The 12,734-nt window shown below is 51.6% G+C and overlaps 1 protein-coding gene across 3 annotated transcripts in view; it reads right to left on the reverse strand.

Annotated features, from left to right (window-relative positions):
• The window catches only part of USP32 (ubiquitin specific peptidase 32), a 1,745,589-nt gene that overhangs the window by 572,307 nt on the left and 1,160,548 nt on the right, over positions 1-12,734 (reverse strand). For all 3 annotated transcript variants that reach the window (XM_078679804.1, XM_078679802.1, XM_078679803.1), the window contains exon 20: positions 8,170-8,308. In XM_078679804.1, coding sequence (XP_078535930.1) covers positions 8,170-8,308 — 139 coding nt within the window. The remainder of the gene's footprint in view (positions 1-8,169; positions 8,309-12,734) is intronic.

Raw genomic sequence — 12,734 nt, forward strand, 5'->3', positions numbered from 1 at the left:
CTGGGGTTGGGCCGATATTGGCACTATGTCCCGCTCCTGCTGGTGGATGTTACTGCCGAAGTCCAAGCCGCATATTGCGTGAGTGTTGGGCCCGGACTGCTGCTGGAGATTTCAGGGCCCTGTATCGTAGCACCTCTCCGTTGGTGGCATTGCGCTGGGGACAGCGACTACAGTTGGCCCGTGGGACTGGACCGGCCGCTGGGCCCTGGAGGTCTGCCTTTGCTGACCTGACGCAGCCGGCAGGAAGAGGTGAGTAGCTGGGAGGCGCCCTACGGCGGACCTGCGGCGCCGCCCGATTGCTGACGCTCAGCAGCCTGAGAGAAGACGGAGTGGTTCGGCCGTCAGATCGGGCAGCATAGAGTTGAAGTGGCCGCTGAACTGTGCCTCTTGGTAACCATGTGGCGCACCTGAAGATTACCTGAGCGTGGGTTCCCGATCTCCGGGAGGGTCCTCACCGCGTGGGGCATTCTCCTAGCCTATCCTGCATAGAACATCCCCCCCTCCCCCCCTTCATCGGCATTGAGCCCTGGGATACCTGCAGCTTTCACTCCCGCTGTTGCTAGAAGAGTGGTGAATCACACGCTCTCCGGACCGGGGCCTGCCATCTGCCCAGGGGCAGTGCCGTCTTAAGTGCGAGCGCCCCGAGAGACGTGGAGCCTGGGCTGCGCTAGCTGGATGGAGGACTGCTGAAGAGGATCTCCACCGCTTAGTCGCTCCTTCTCCTTGTAGTCCCTCATGTACGCGTTGCTCTGCGAATAGGGCCCCCCTGGGTGGGTTGCCTCTGGCTCCTGTTCATTTCTGGGGCCCTCTCAGCTCTGCTGTTTGCGGGGGTTGGGGTCTCATCGCTGATTAATCCCTGGCTGTGGACACTGCAGCGGGCGGCCCTCAGTGATTCAGTCTGTCGCGGGCGATAGCGGCCGTCCACCCCGGGGCCCTCTCATGGACTGGGGCCCTGGACTCCCCATGCACTGTGGGCCCTACATGCAGGGCGGCTGGCTGCGGATCTGTGGACTCTGTAGGTGAGGTTATCATCGGTGCCTTGTGGAGGACTGCTGGGAGTGTGGCGGCTGGGCCGGTGCAGCATCCTTGGGCACCTTGAACCGGTGGTGGACACGTGCGGAGGCTGCCCGATTCCCGTTTGCTCGGTGGGGTTTGAAGCAGGTGCTGCTGCTAAGTGTCCCTGCTGGCGGTTGGTGGGGGGCATGCTACGAGCTCCTGTGCCTGGAAGTAGAAGTAAGGAGTGAGGCGCAGGGCGCCGGGGTTTGGGTGGAGGTTTCGACCGTCAATTGGGTGGCAGGCGGGTGTGAGGGAGCCCTGGTCACCGCAGCTTCCTTTGGGTCATCCCGTCTCCTTCCCCTCCCAAACACTCCTTGCGCACTTCCTAAGTCCTGCGGTTGCGGCGATCTGACCTGCCTGGACCGGGCGCTGCCCAGTGACGCACAGAGGTGGTTGTCAGTTATAAACCCCTGCGCAGCTGTCACTTATCGGATGAGCACTTGGGGTGAGCTGGAGTGGGGACTGGCCTGAGAGTCGTTGATATCCTGGTCCTCATTGGGGTCAGAGCATGGGCAGAACGGATAGATCCGCGAAGATCCCTGCCACCCAGACCAAAATGGACCGCTTCGCCACCCCGGCGGAGGGGGGTGGGGGGGGGGGGGGGGGCGGGGGCACAGGGTGCTCCTCCGTCCGAGGAGCTGGCCACCATCCTCCAGGCCATCCACGCATCCCAGACCTCGGTGGAGGGCAAAATCGCCGAGGTAAGGGTGGACATGACTCTCATTAGGTAGGACCTCCGTAACGCAAATGCCGGATTAAAGAAACTGAGTCTAGGATCTCCTCGGTGGAGGATGACTTGCAGCAACTTAAGGGACAGATGACACGTCTTTAGTCACACACACGGAGTTGCACCGACGGGCGGAGGATGGCGAAAATAGGTCGAGGCGCAACAACCTCCGCCTGGTGGGCTTTTCGGAGGGAGCGGAGCAGGGGCGAGCGGTGGACATCCTGGAGCGATGGTTGCGATCGTGAGTCCCTGAAAGGCTCTCTCCCCTTGGTTTGCGATTGAACGGGCCCATCGGTCCTTGGCCCACAAGCCACTGCCGGGGGCTCTTTCTCGCCTGCTAATCATGCGGGTCCTTAACTTCAAAGATCGCAACAGCATCCTGGCTGAGGCCCACAAGCAACAACGGCTCCTGTATGAAAACTGCACCATCATGATCTTTCCGGATTATACCAGCGACGTTCAGGGTCAGAGGCGCTCCTTCGGAGAGGTCAAGCAAATGTTGAGGGCACTCAATATTCAATATCGGCTCCTCTTCCCGGCTCGCTTGTGGGTGATATTTGGGCACATGGCTCTGCTCTTTGACAATCCGACGGAGGCTTGGGCCTGGGCGACGGAAGAGTGTCGTCTGCGGGTTGAGGGCCAAGCCATGGACGAAAGAGAGGAGGGGGCGGTCCAGGTCAATCCGCTCCCTCCGCTCCTCAGCCTCCCCGTAATCGTTCCCGTAGGCACCGTGATCGGTGGCGGGCCCGATCGGACTCCCCGTCGGGTCACACACGACAGGCTGAGGAAGGAGCATCCAATGGGAGGCACTCAGGTTCATCTGGTTGGCAGGACGATGGAGGTGAAGCTCTCCGGCCCCCGTGGCTGACCTTCCAGACACAGACCTCTCCTGTAGCCCGACGCTGCTGAAAGACCCTGCATGAGCCGTTCTCTGCCCGCCGGGCCTTGCTCTGCGGCCGGAGGCGGCGTGCTGTCCCTGATCTGTTCCCAAATTCTTGTTGATGGTCATCATTAAGCATCCGCTCATGAGGAGGGGTCCTCCACGATTCCCGATTCCCAGGCGTTTTAGTTTGATTGTTCACCCGGTATACTGGGTGCTGTTGTTGATTGGGGGGGAGGAGGGGGGGCGACAGATGTTTCTGTTCCTGAAGTGTAGGGTGGGGGTGGATTTGGGATGGTTTAGTCCAGTATGTTGTTTTGTTGTGTTTTGTTTCCTATTTCAGCCATCACTGATTGATATGAATCACTGGTGGGGCGGGTGGGTGTGTTCCCGTACTATGTGCGCACATGCACCACCATGGGCGCTCCAGCGCCGCTGTACACTCCATGCCACACGCTCCGCCCAGACCAAGACCACACTACCATGACAGATAACACCTCCCCTAAGGGATCCCTCCACATCATGTCGTGGAATGTCAACGGTCTGTTGAACCGTCACAAACGTACCGCGGTTTTAAGATATGCACAACGTCTCCATAGACATCCTCATGCTCCAAGAAACCCACCTTTTGGGTAACTGTAGTCCCTTCCTGGCTCGGTATGGCATTCCGGCTTCTCCAGAGGCTTCCGTAGGGTGGGATCCTTCTAAGGCGGACATTGCCCTTTGTTCTTTCTCAAGTGGTGCACAATCCCCAGGGCTCGTTTGTGGCGGTATGTGGGACATTGTCTGGTACGCCCCTAACTCTCGCGTCAATATATTTCTCTCCCTCCTTGCTTGCGACCACTCTGGCGCACACAGCTTCCGTCCTACATGACATGCCTGCAGGCAGCATGATCATTGCGGGTGATTTTAACGCAGTCTTAGCTCCAGCCCTTGATACATAGGGCCCCCCCCTCGACGGCCCTGGTGGCGAACGCGAAACACTTTCGGAGGTGGTCTGAGTCCCTGGGGCTTTGCGATGCGTGGGGCACGTGGCACCCACATACTGTCCAATTCACGCACACATCTGCGGCACATCACACCCAGGCCCGCATAGAAGCGATGTTTGTCCCCGCGCTTGACTACTCAATGATAGTAGATGTTTGTATCCTCCCCAGGGGCATTTCTGACCACTTCCCGATAACTCTTAGTACCGGGGCTCCCCCCCTGCAGCCCGCCAAACATGGAGGATGAATGCCTGGTTCCTACAGGACAAAGAGTTTAAGAAAGAGGTTGGGAGGGAACTTAGCCGTTACTTTGACTCCAACCAGGGGTCGGTGGCATCCCCGGACATCCTGTGGGAGGCAGGGAAGGCGACTGTTAGGGGCTTTGCAAAACGGCAGCTTAAACTCCGGAGGCAAGCGCAGCTGCAGGAAATTACTGCCAAAGAAGCGCAGGCGCTTCGTTTGGAATGGCTTTTATCCACATCGGATGATGCCTCTCAGGCTCGTCAAGTGGCCCTTATTAGGGGCGACATCAAGCAATTGTCCTTGGATGCGGTCAAGTTCCTCTGGCGGTCCTCGGTGGCCAGAGTCTATGGCTGGGGGGACAAGAATGGGACGATACTGCACAGGCTGGCCACGGGCGAACCGTATCATTCCGGAGGTGGTTGACGCAAATGGAGTGGTGCACCGGGATCCCATGGCTATGGCAAATACATTTGCCACGTTCTATCGGAGATTGTGCACGGCACGGAACCCCGGGATGAGCGTCGCTGCACTCCTTGACTGGGGCGGGGTGCGCCTTCCCACGTTGGAACAGGCGGCCCAGAAGGACCTGGAGCACCCATCTCCTCACAAGAGATTGAGGAGGCAGTCAATCTGGTCTCACCGGGTAAGACCCCGGGGCCGGGAATATTATGCGGCCTACCGAGGCACCCTGATCACCCACCTCGCAAACTTGTTTAAAGAAGCTGTGGACCAAGGATCATTTCCGCCAGAAACGGACATCACCACCATCGTGGTCATGCCAAAATCCCAGTCTCCCTCCCGATTATGTGCTGAATACGCCCCATAGCCCTCCTTAATACCGAAATCAAGCTCTACGCCACCATTCTGGCCCAGCGCCTAAAACCCTATTTAGCCTCATTGGTACACCCGGATCAGTGCGGATTCATGTCGCAGCGGGGGACCCGCCACTGCCTCCGAAGATTGCAGTCGGCCCTGGCACACCGGCACCTGATTACCCCTTACTTGGCACTCCTGTCCATAGACTTTGAAAAAGCCTTCGATTCAGTGGACTGGGGGTACCTACAGGGTGTGTTGATTTGGGCCCCTCTTTTGTTCTCTGGTCCGAGTCCTCTACGCCCACCCGAGAGCACGAGTCCTGGTCAACGGGGTGCTATCGGAAGCCTTTCCCATCGCCAGGGGCACTAGGCAGGGTTGTCCCCTTTCTCCTTTACTATGTGCCCTGGTGATAGAACCCATGGTGTCCCTGGTGCGGTTGGGAGTGGCCGCATATGGACACGGACAAGATAGCGTTGTACGCGGATGACGTGCTGGTCTTCCTGTTCGACCTCTCCTCACAGTGCTTCAGAATCTTGCAGGACTTCGAGCGGGCATCAGGACTGCGGCTTAGCTCCGGAAAGTCTGTGCTAGTCCCCTTCCATCTTTCTAGAGAGTGCTTCGAGTGGCAGTCCACCATTCCGATTCATAGGCTGTCCTTTAAGTATCTGGGGATCTGGATCACCCTTCTGCCCGAACTGGGCTGGTCCCTCAACGTGGCCCCCTTCGTTAAGAAGGCTAAAGAGGATCTCCTCAAATGGACGGCGCTGCCCCTGAACCCCCTGGGGAGAGTAGCTCTCTTTAAAATGATGATCCTCCCCAGGTTCCTCTACGTCCTCCAGAACACCCCCTTCTGTTATTCCAATTTCTGGTTCAAGGAGCTGGACACTCTGATCACTAAGTTTCTCTGGAGCGGTGGAAGGGCCCGGGTGGCTTTGTCTGCCTCTCGGATTACCTCTTACGACAGTGGCATGGGATTGACGCACCTATACCTGTACTTTCTGGCGGTGCGCCTATTAGTAATACACGATTGGTTTTATGGGGGCTGGTCAGACCCTGCCTATAGGCTTGAATTGAGCGAACTAGGGATAACAGGCGCCCAGGCTATGTTATATGGGGAACCCATTCCAAGTCGGCTTCCTGAAGTGATGCGATCAGTGTTGTTGGCATGGCAGGCTTCGCTCCGACACACAGGGTGGTCGGGGAAACTGACCCAATGCACCCCCCTCTGGCAGAGGGCCTGGCTTCGTAAGGTCAGCGGGTTGAGGGGTTTTAAACCTTAGGACTTCATTGGTATCTCCCAATTAAGGGATGTGTGGGCGAGAGGCCAGATGTTGTCCTTCCAAGAGCTCCAAATCCGTTACTCCCTGCATTTCTCTCAACACTATACCTGCATTTGCGACATGCCCTCCTCACACATATCACGGGCGACCCAAGGCTCCCTGAATACGGCCCCATTGAGGCTCAGACACTGATGGGTGACTTGGGGAGGTTCCCGAATTGATCGCACTCTAGTTAATAACACCCCCACATCACTGGACAAGTTGAGGGATCAATGGGTGGTATGGGTGGGCCCCCTAGACGATGCGGACTGGCGCGATGCCCTTATGGCCCCCAGAACAGTTACTGTCTCTGCCAAACTCAAGTGTTTAGCATTAACACCTTCCTATGAAGGCCAAGCTTCATTAAATATGCTCCTACAGACACTAGTATTGCTGATACCTGTCTCAGTGATACATATGTTTCGCTGATTTTGGACTTTAACTGTTACCTCAGCTTAAAGCTAGTGATGGCCCCTCTATTTCGATCTAAAGTACACCTTCAATAGAGCATTAACACAAAGCAGTAGGAGCTTTAGGTCTAATAATACTGTCATAGGGAAACGCATAAACAGGTTGCCCTTGTGTGTGGCACACAAAGGAACCTGAAAAAAACAAAAATGCATGAGGATTGTGTAATGCTCCAAATACCCAGGAGAGATAGTATAATCATAAGCATACTTCACTATTCACTGTTTTGACTTTTTGACTACACATCTCTAACAACCCCGTTTGATCTCCTGTCAACACATTTAATCAAACAACTTCCATGGACCTGTAAGACCCCTCTTTTACCATACAAGTTTCCATGTACATCTAAAATTATCAAGGAAACTAAGATATGTGCTGATTGGAACACTATTCCTCACTTTGAATTAGGCACATCACTGACATTTCCAGGAAACAGATGCACATTGAGGATTTATCAGGTGAATAAACATCTACTCTAAGTGAGCTCCATACCTAATTTGTAAGTTTCAGTGGGACTCTACATTCTTTAAGAGTCCTTTTGTTTAATTCCTTTGTGCCCATTTCATTCCCACACTACCTCATATGCTTTGCTGTCACTCCCTTGTGACTACCTTCATAGAAGACAGAGGAACTGACCATGGTTTCCCTGCTGGCAAATGCTTCTTCAGATGTGTCTGTAGTATGGTACCAGCAGAGAACTTACCTACAAGGAATGTTTAGTGGTGGACATGCTGCCTACACTTTATAATGTGAGATACCGGACAATTATTTTCACCACAAATCTATAGTAAAACACAAAGTCATGCATGGATGACTATTAATAGCTACAAAACACTCACCCTAAAAACCTATTTCAGCTTGGGGTATGCACGGTCCATAAAAGAAAGATTTCTCAAACACCGGCTAGGAAAGTTGCCATCCATCCTACATCTACCACCATGGCAGAAGGGGAACGCTACAACGAATTGTTGTCTATGCAAAAAGGGAATGGAGGACATGGCACACTTGATTTGCGCCTGTATGCATTTAAAGCGAGAAAGGGTCAGATTATTCAAATCAGAATTTCATGCCTGTGGGATTCGCACATGACAGCAAACAGTAATAGCGTGCTTCAACTCCCAATGATCTGCAACTAAATTGCAAATTAGTGAAGTTATTAACCATTGTAGACAATAAAATGGGAGAAACAAGGACATTGGGGACCCTCACGGTCAGCGGGGAAGGAAGAACTATGCAACCCAAGGCCAATTAGAACAAGACGTTTCTATTACCTTTTACCATTCAAATTCACATTTTTAACCTTCAACGTTTTACTTATTTATAAAAATTGATCTGAGTATGACATTTGAGCTTTTTATAAAGAATTTGCAAAAGGTTTCCATTAATCAAATAACTACTAGAGTAAAACAAGAGGTACTTAAATATTAGAAAGCCTATTCAAATCTTTCAGTTAAAGTTTCACTAAAAAGGCGGCTACTACTATGAAGATTTCCTTTCATATTCTATCCTGAATCACTATGCAAGCGTAGGACAAGGCAAGCGTTTTTAACCTTTTTGGTTTGAAGTGTGAAGTTTCAGAGTAGCCAAGCCACTGTTTCAGGGATAAATCAGCACATTTTAAACATTTGCTATCATCATCTGCTAATCTTAAAAATACATAGCCCTCTCGATTACCTGTTGAGTTCATAAAGATGTCTTCCAGAGATGAAATACTGTGTCAGTGGTTGTGTGTTACTCACACACTGGATGCTAGAGTTCATGAAGCATGTGTTGCCCAGGTTACTGAGACCCGTTGCACCCTTTTCTGTTGGGACTAGAACACAAAAACGCACATTTAAGTACATCTGTAAGCATACATTTGTCTATATTAACCTTCCTAAAAAATAGACAAATAAGTTACTTACCTTTGGGAACAATATATCTGTAAGAGACATATATTAGTTATGGATTCCTTACCTTAGAATTACACCCAGGTGTCAGACTGGAGCCGGAGAATTTTTCTACAGCAGTACCCCTGCGCGTCGGTAGGTGGCGTCGGTCGACTCCATGTTCGTCGTTGGCGTTGTGATCACCGGAATGACGTTGCAGTGTCTACTTAGACGCCATCCCTGCGCGCTGATGTCAGTTCTTTACACGACAATCGACACCAGAAGCCTAGAGCCATGCAAGACACTGACCACTGGTGAACAAAACTAGGGCCCTGAAAGGATGTCCCTTACCCTAGAAGTCAGTTCGCAGAACCGGGAGGATGGGTTAGGCGGTAAGGAATCCATAACTAATATACGTGTCTTACAGATATATTGTTATCAAAGGTAAGTAACTTGTTCATATGAAAGAGACTATTAGTTATGGATTGCTTACCTTAGAATAAATACCCCAGCAATACCAACCTCGGAGGTGGGTCTGAGTACTAAGTTCATACCAGCAAGCCCTGGAGAACTGAACGGCCAAAGAAGCCGCCTCTACGGACTTGGCTGTCCAGGCAGTAATGTTTGGTGAACGTGTGCAATGAAGCCCACGTGGCTGCCTGGCAGATGTCATGAAGGGGGACTCCACGTCCCAAAGCAGTAGTGGCAGCTGCCGCCCTGGTGGAGTGGGCGTTCAGCGTACTGGAGGTTCCTTTTTCGCTAAAGAATAACTAATTTTGATGCAAAGAACGACCTATCGAGAGATTATCCGCTTTTACACGGCCGACCTTTCTAGGCGCCCACGTAGCCAACAAAGAGCTGATCATCCACCCAGAATTATTTTGTGCGATCTAGATAGAATGAAAGCGTACATTTTGGATCCAGACGGTGGAGCCTCTACTCTTTAGAAGGATGCGGGGGCAGGAAGAAGGTGGGCAAAGTGATGGTGTGTCCTATGTGGAAAGAGGTAACCACTTTGGGAAGAAAAGAAGGTTGAGTTTGAAGGACAACCTTGTCCGGATGACTAGCCAGGAAAATGGGTTTGGAAGAAAGAGCCTGAAGCTCACTCACCCTGCGAGCTGAGGTGATGGAAAACAAAGGCAGTTTTGAGTGTCAAATGTTTGAGAGGACAGTTATGTAGCAGCTCGAAAGGAGCTCACATAAGGTAGGTCAGAATAAGATTCAAGTCCCACTGGGGCATTACGAAAGGAATAGGAGGAAACATGTTGGTAATGCCCTTAAGGAAACGATTTACAATTGGGTTGATAAAAGGTTGATCTGGAAGGCAAAGAAAGGCTGAAATGGACAAAAGATAGCCCTTGAGAGTGCCCAGAGCAGAGGAAAAAATGAAAAGTAAAATCTCTGAAAGAGGGGCAGAAAGTGATCCACAGCCTTTGCTGTGCACCATGCCACAAATTTGTTCCATCTGCACGCATACACTGTTTTGTTGGAGGGATGCCTGGCTGCCAAGATAACATTACAGACTTCGGGAGGAAGGTTGAAACCTGTAAACTGTTGCCGCTCAATCTCCACGCAAGGAGGTGGAGGCTGGACAGGTTCGGGTGGAGGACCGTCCTCTGCTGCTGCGACAGAAGATCCTCCTGAAGAGGCAGTCTGATCGGAGGATAGATGGCCATGTTCAAGAGCTCGGGATACCAGATCCTTAGTGCCCAGTCCGGAGCCACAAGAATGACTTGGGCCCGGTCGCACTTGATCTTCTTCCGCACTCTGGGTAGAAGTGGTAGAGGCGGAAAGGCGTATAGTAGACTGCAACTCCACTTGTGACGAAAAGCGTCGCAGAGCGAGTGCCGCCTTGGAAATTCCAACTATGAACTGCTGACATTGCGCATTCTCTTTGGTGGCGAATAGTTCTAACCAAGGCTCCCCCCACTGCTGAAAGAGACCTTGCACCACCTCCGAGTGAAGTTGGCCTTCGTGATCCATCATGCCCCAGTGGCTGAGTTCGTCTGCCCTGGTGTTCAGAGAACCTGCCAGGTGTTGAACCACCAGGGACATACCCTGACGTTCCAGCCACATATAAAGGCGAAGAGCCTCTTGACATAGGGTCCACGCCCAAACCCCACCCGCCCTATTTGTTGCAGTACCACATGACAGCAATCAAAGAGCATGTCCAAAAGTGTTGATTGGACATCACCCGAGAAGCTAGTGGACCACAGCTGAGCGTTGCATTGCAGGGCAACCAACGTTGAAATTGTCCTGCCTAGTGAGTCGACGGGGTCCAGTCCACATCGTATGGCGAATTTGGCTGCATCTCTCCCTAACAACACGGGAGAGTACGGCCCGGGCCTCCTCCGGGCACTGTGGCAGCACCAGAATGGGAGCAACTGCCCAAGTAACATGTGGTGTTCACCGAGTGCAGTCCTAAGCTGGCGGAAGAAAACATCTTCTTCCCAAAATTTTCCAGCTTCTTGGATTCCCTATTAGGTGGAACAGTAGGGAAGGCGTCCTTGGAAGTCAAGGCCTGGACCACCTCTCGGGGGTAGGGTGTTGGGAGAGGAAAATGGGTTCGCCCGGGGCCGGGCGGTGGCGTTGGGCAATCATCTTATCCCCAGGAGCACCTGTGCTGGGCTTGGACCAAGTGCCCTAGAAGGATGTCCGTGAGGGTCTCATTGAACGGCAGTAGGGGCTCTAAAGAGGCCGCTGCCGGTTGACGCACCTCGGTCAGGAGGTTAGTTCTAACCGGCACCGTAGGAAGCTCAAGGTTCAAGTCCTCAGCTGCCCAATGCAACGAACGAGTTACTTACCTTCAGTAACGATGTATCTGGCAGAACACATTCTAGCCCCAGATTCTTTAACTTACAATATCCCCAGGCATCAGACTGGACCCGGAGAATCTTCAGCAGTACCACTGCGCTCCGGGAGATGGAGTCGCATGGCTCTGTCCTGACGTCGTCCATGGATATGACGTCAATGGAGACATGCAAGTCCCTCATGGTGCGCAGACGTCAGTTTTCTACTGTGAAGCTTTTCTGCACCAAAACGCGGAGCCACTACCAAAACCGGAAGAGTGTGCTAAAAAAGATGAAAAATCTTCGAAACAACAAGGACAAGAAATCATAGCATGATGAGACACATCACCATGTATATCATTGAAAGAGTACTTATACTGTAAGGGACTGAAGGGGAAAAGGAAATCACATATCCAGAACCAGTGCATAATAGAAGAAATTCCCAACTTCTGCCAGAAGAAGTTAAACCGAGCACAGGGTCCCATGGATCTGCAAGAGATAAAGTCCCAGAGAAGGTACAAGACAGTATGACAGAATCAGAGCATACAAACGGAGCATGCACAACCGTCAAAATGTCATGCGAAGTGACAGGTGTCACCATGCAGAGATACACAGAACCAGGACTACCAGGAGATACATGTATGTGGAAGACAGGGATACACAGAAGCAGACCATGTGGACAGTGAGAACTACACCACACATAGGCAAAAAGCCCAATGAAATGTAGCAGCAACAGCACATATGCGTCAGCAAAAAGAGACGGGCGTATCACCAGGTAGGAAACCGGCCAACCTTACCCAGAGGTACAATGGTTAATGGATACTGGCCAGATCGGCAAACACGAAAGACTCTCTCCCATGAGGGAGGGAGAGAGAGAGAGATATAAAAAGGGTTCTGGGACAAAAACCCCAGATACCACAACAAGGAAAAACCGAGTATATTTGCCCTCTAGATGCGTGTATATCCCATGACATATATATACATGTTAAACCACACTCCTTTACATAACCAGAAGTCGAGCACACACAGGTCCTGCCATCATTTGCTATTTATTAAAATCATCGGCATGACGCATTTCGTCTTCCTGACTCTTCAGATGCTGCCAATACAAGTCAACACTGTCCACACCCACTTTAAAGTACACTGCCTGCTACGATTGGTTGAGGCACTGCTAGCGCTCACGAGGGGGTAGTATATGAACCCGGAAATCCAAGTCCGTGTGGAGCAGGCACACAATGTAATATTTGAAAATATAAATATATGTATATATATATATATATAAATATATATGTGTATATATATATATATATATATACACACACACACACATATTTAGGCAAGGGGAACTCGAAGAGCATGCCCTACATAATATAGGAGGCCGCACAATTGGTACCAACAGCACCGATGTAAACCATAACAAGATATAACACATGTCAAGACACTTCATAAGCAACATCCTCCTCCCCGTTGGGGAAGGAACCCTGGGTGCCCGCGTGACAGGCAGAGATATCGACCAACACATTAACAAGAAATGAGTTAGTAATACGCATACATAGATAGAAGGAACCCTGGTCGCCTGCGT

Source organism: Lissotriton helveticus, chromosome 3_1, assembly GCF_964261635.1.
Source record: "Lissotriton helveticus chromosome 3_1, aLisHel1.1, whole genome shotgun sequence".
In the NCBI taxonomy this organism is placed as follows: Eukaryota; Metazoa; Chordata; class Amphibia; order Caudata; family Salamandridae; genus Lissotriton; species Lissotriton helveticus.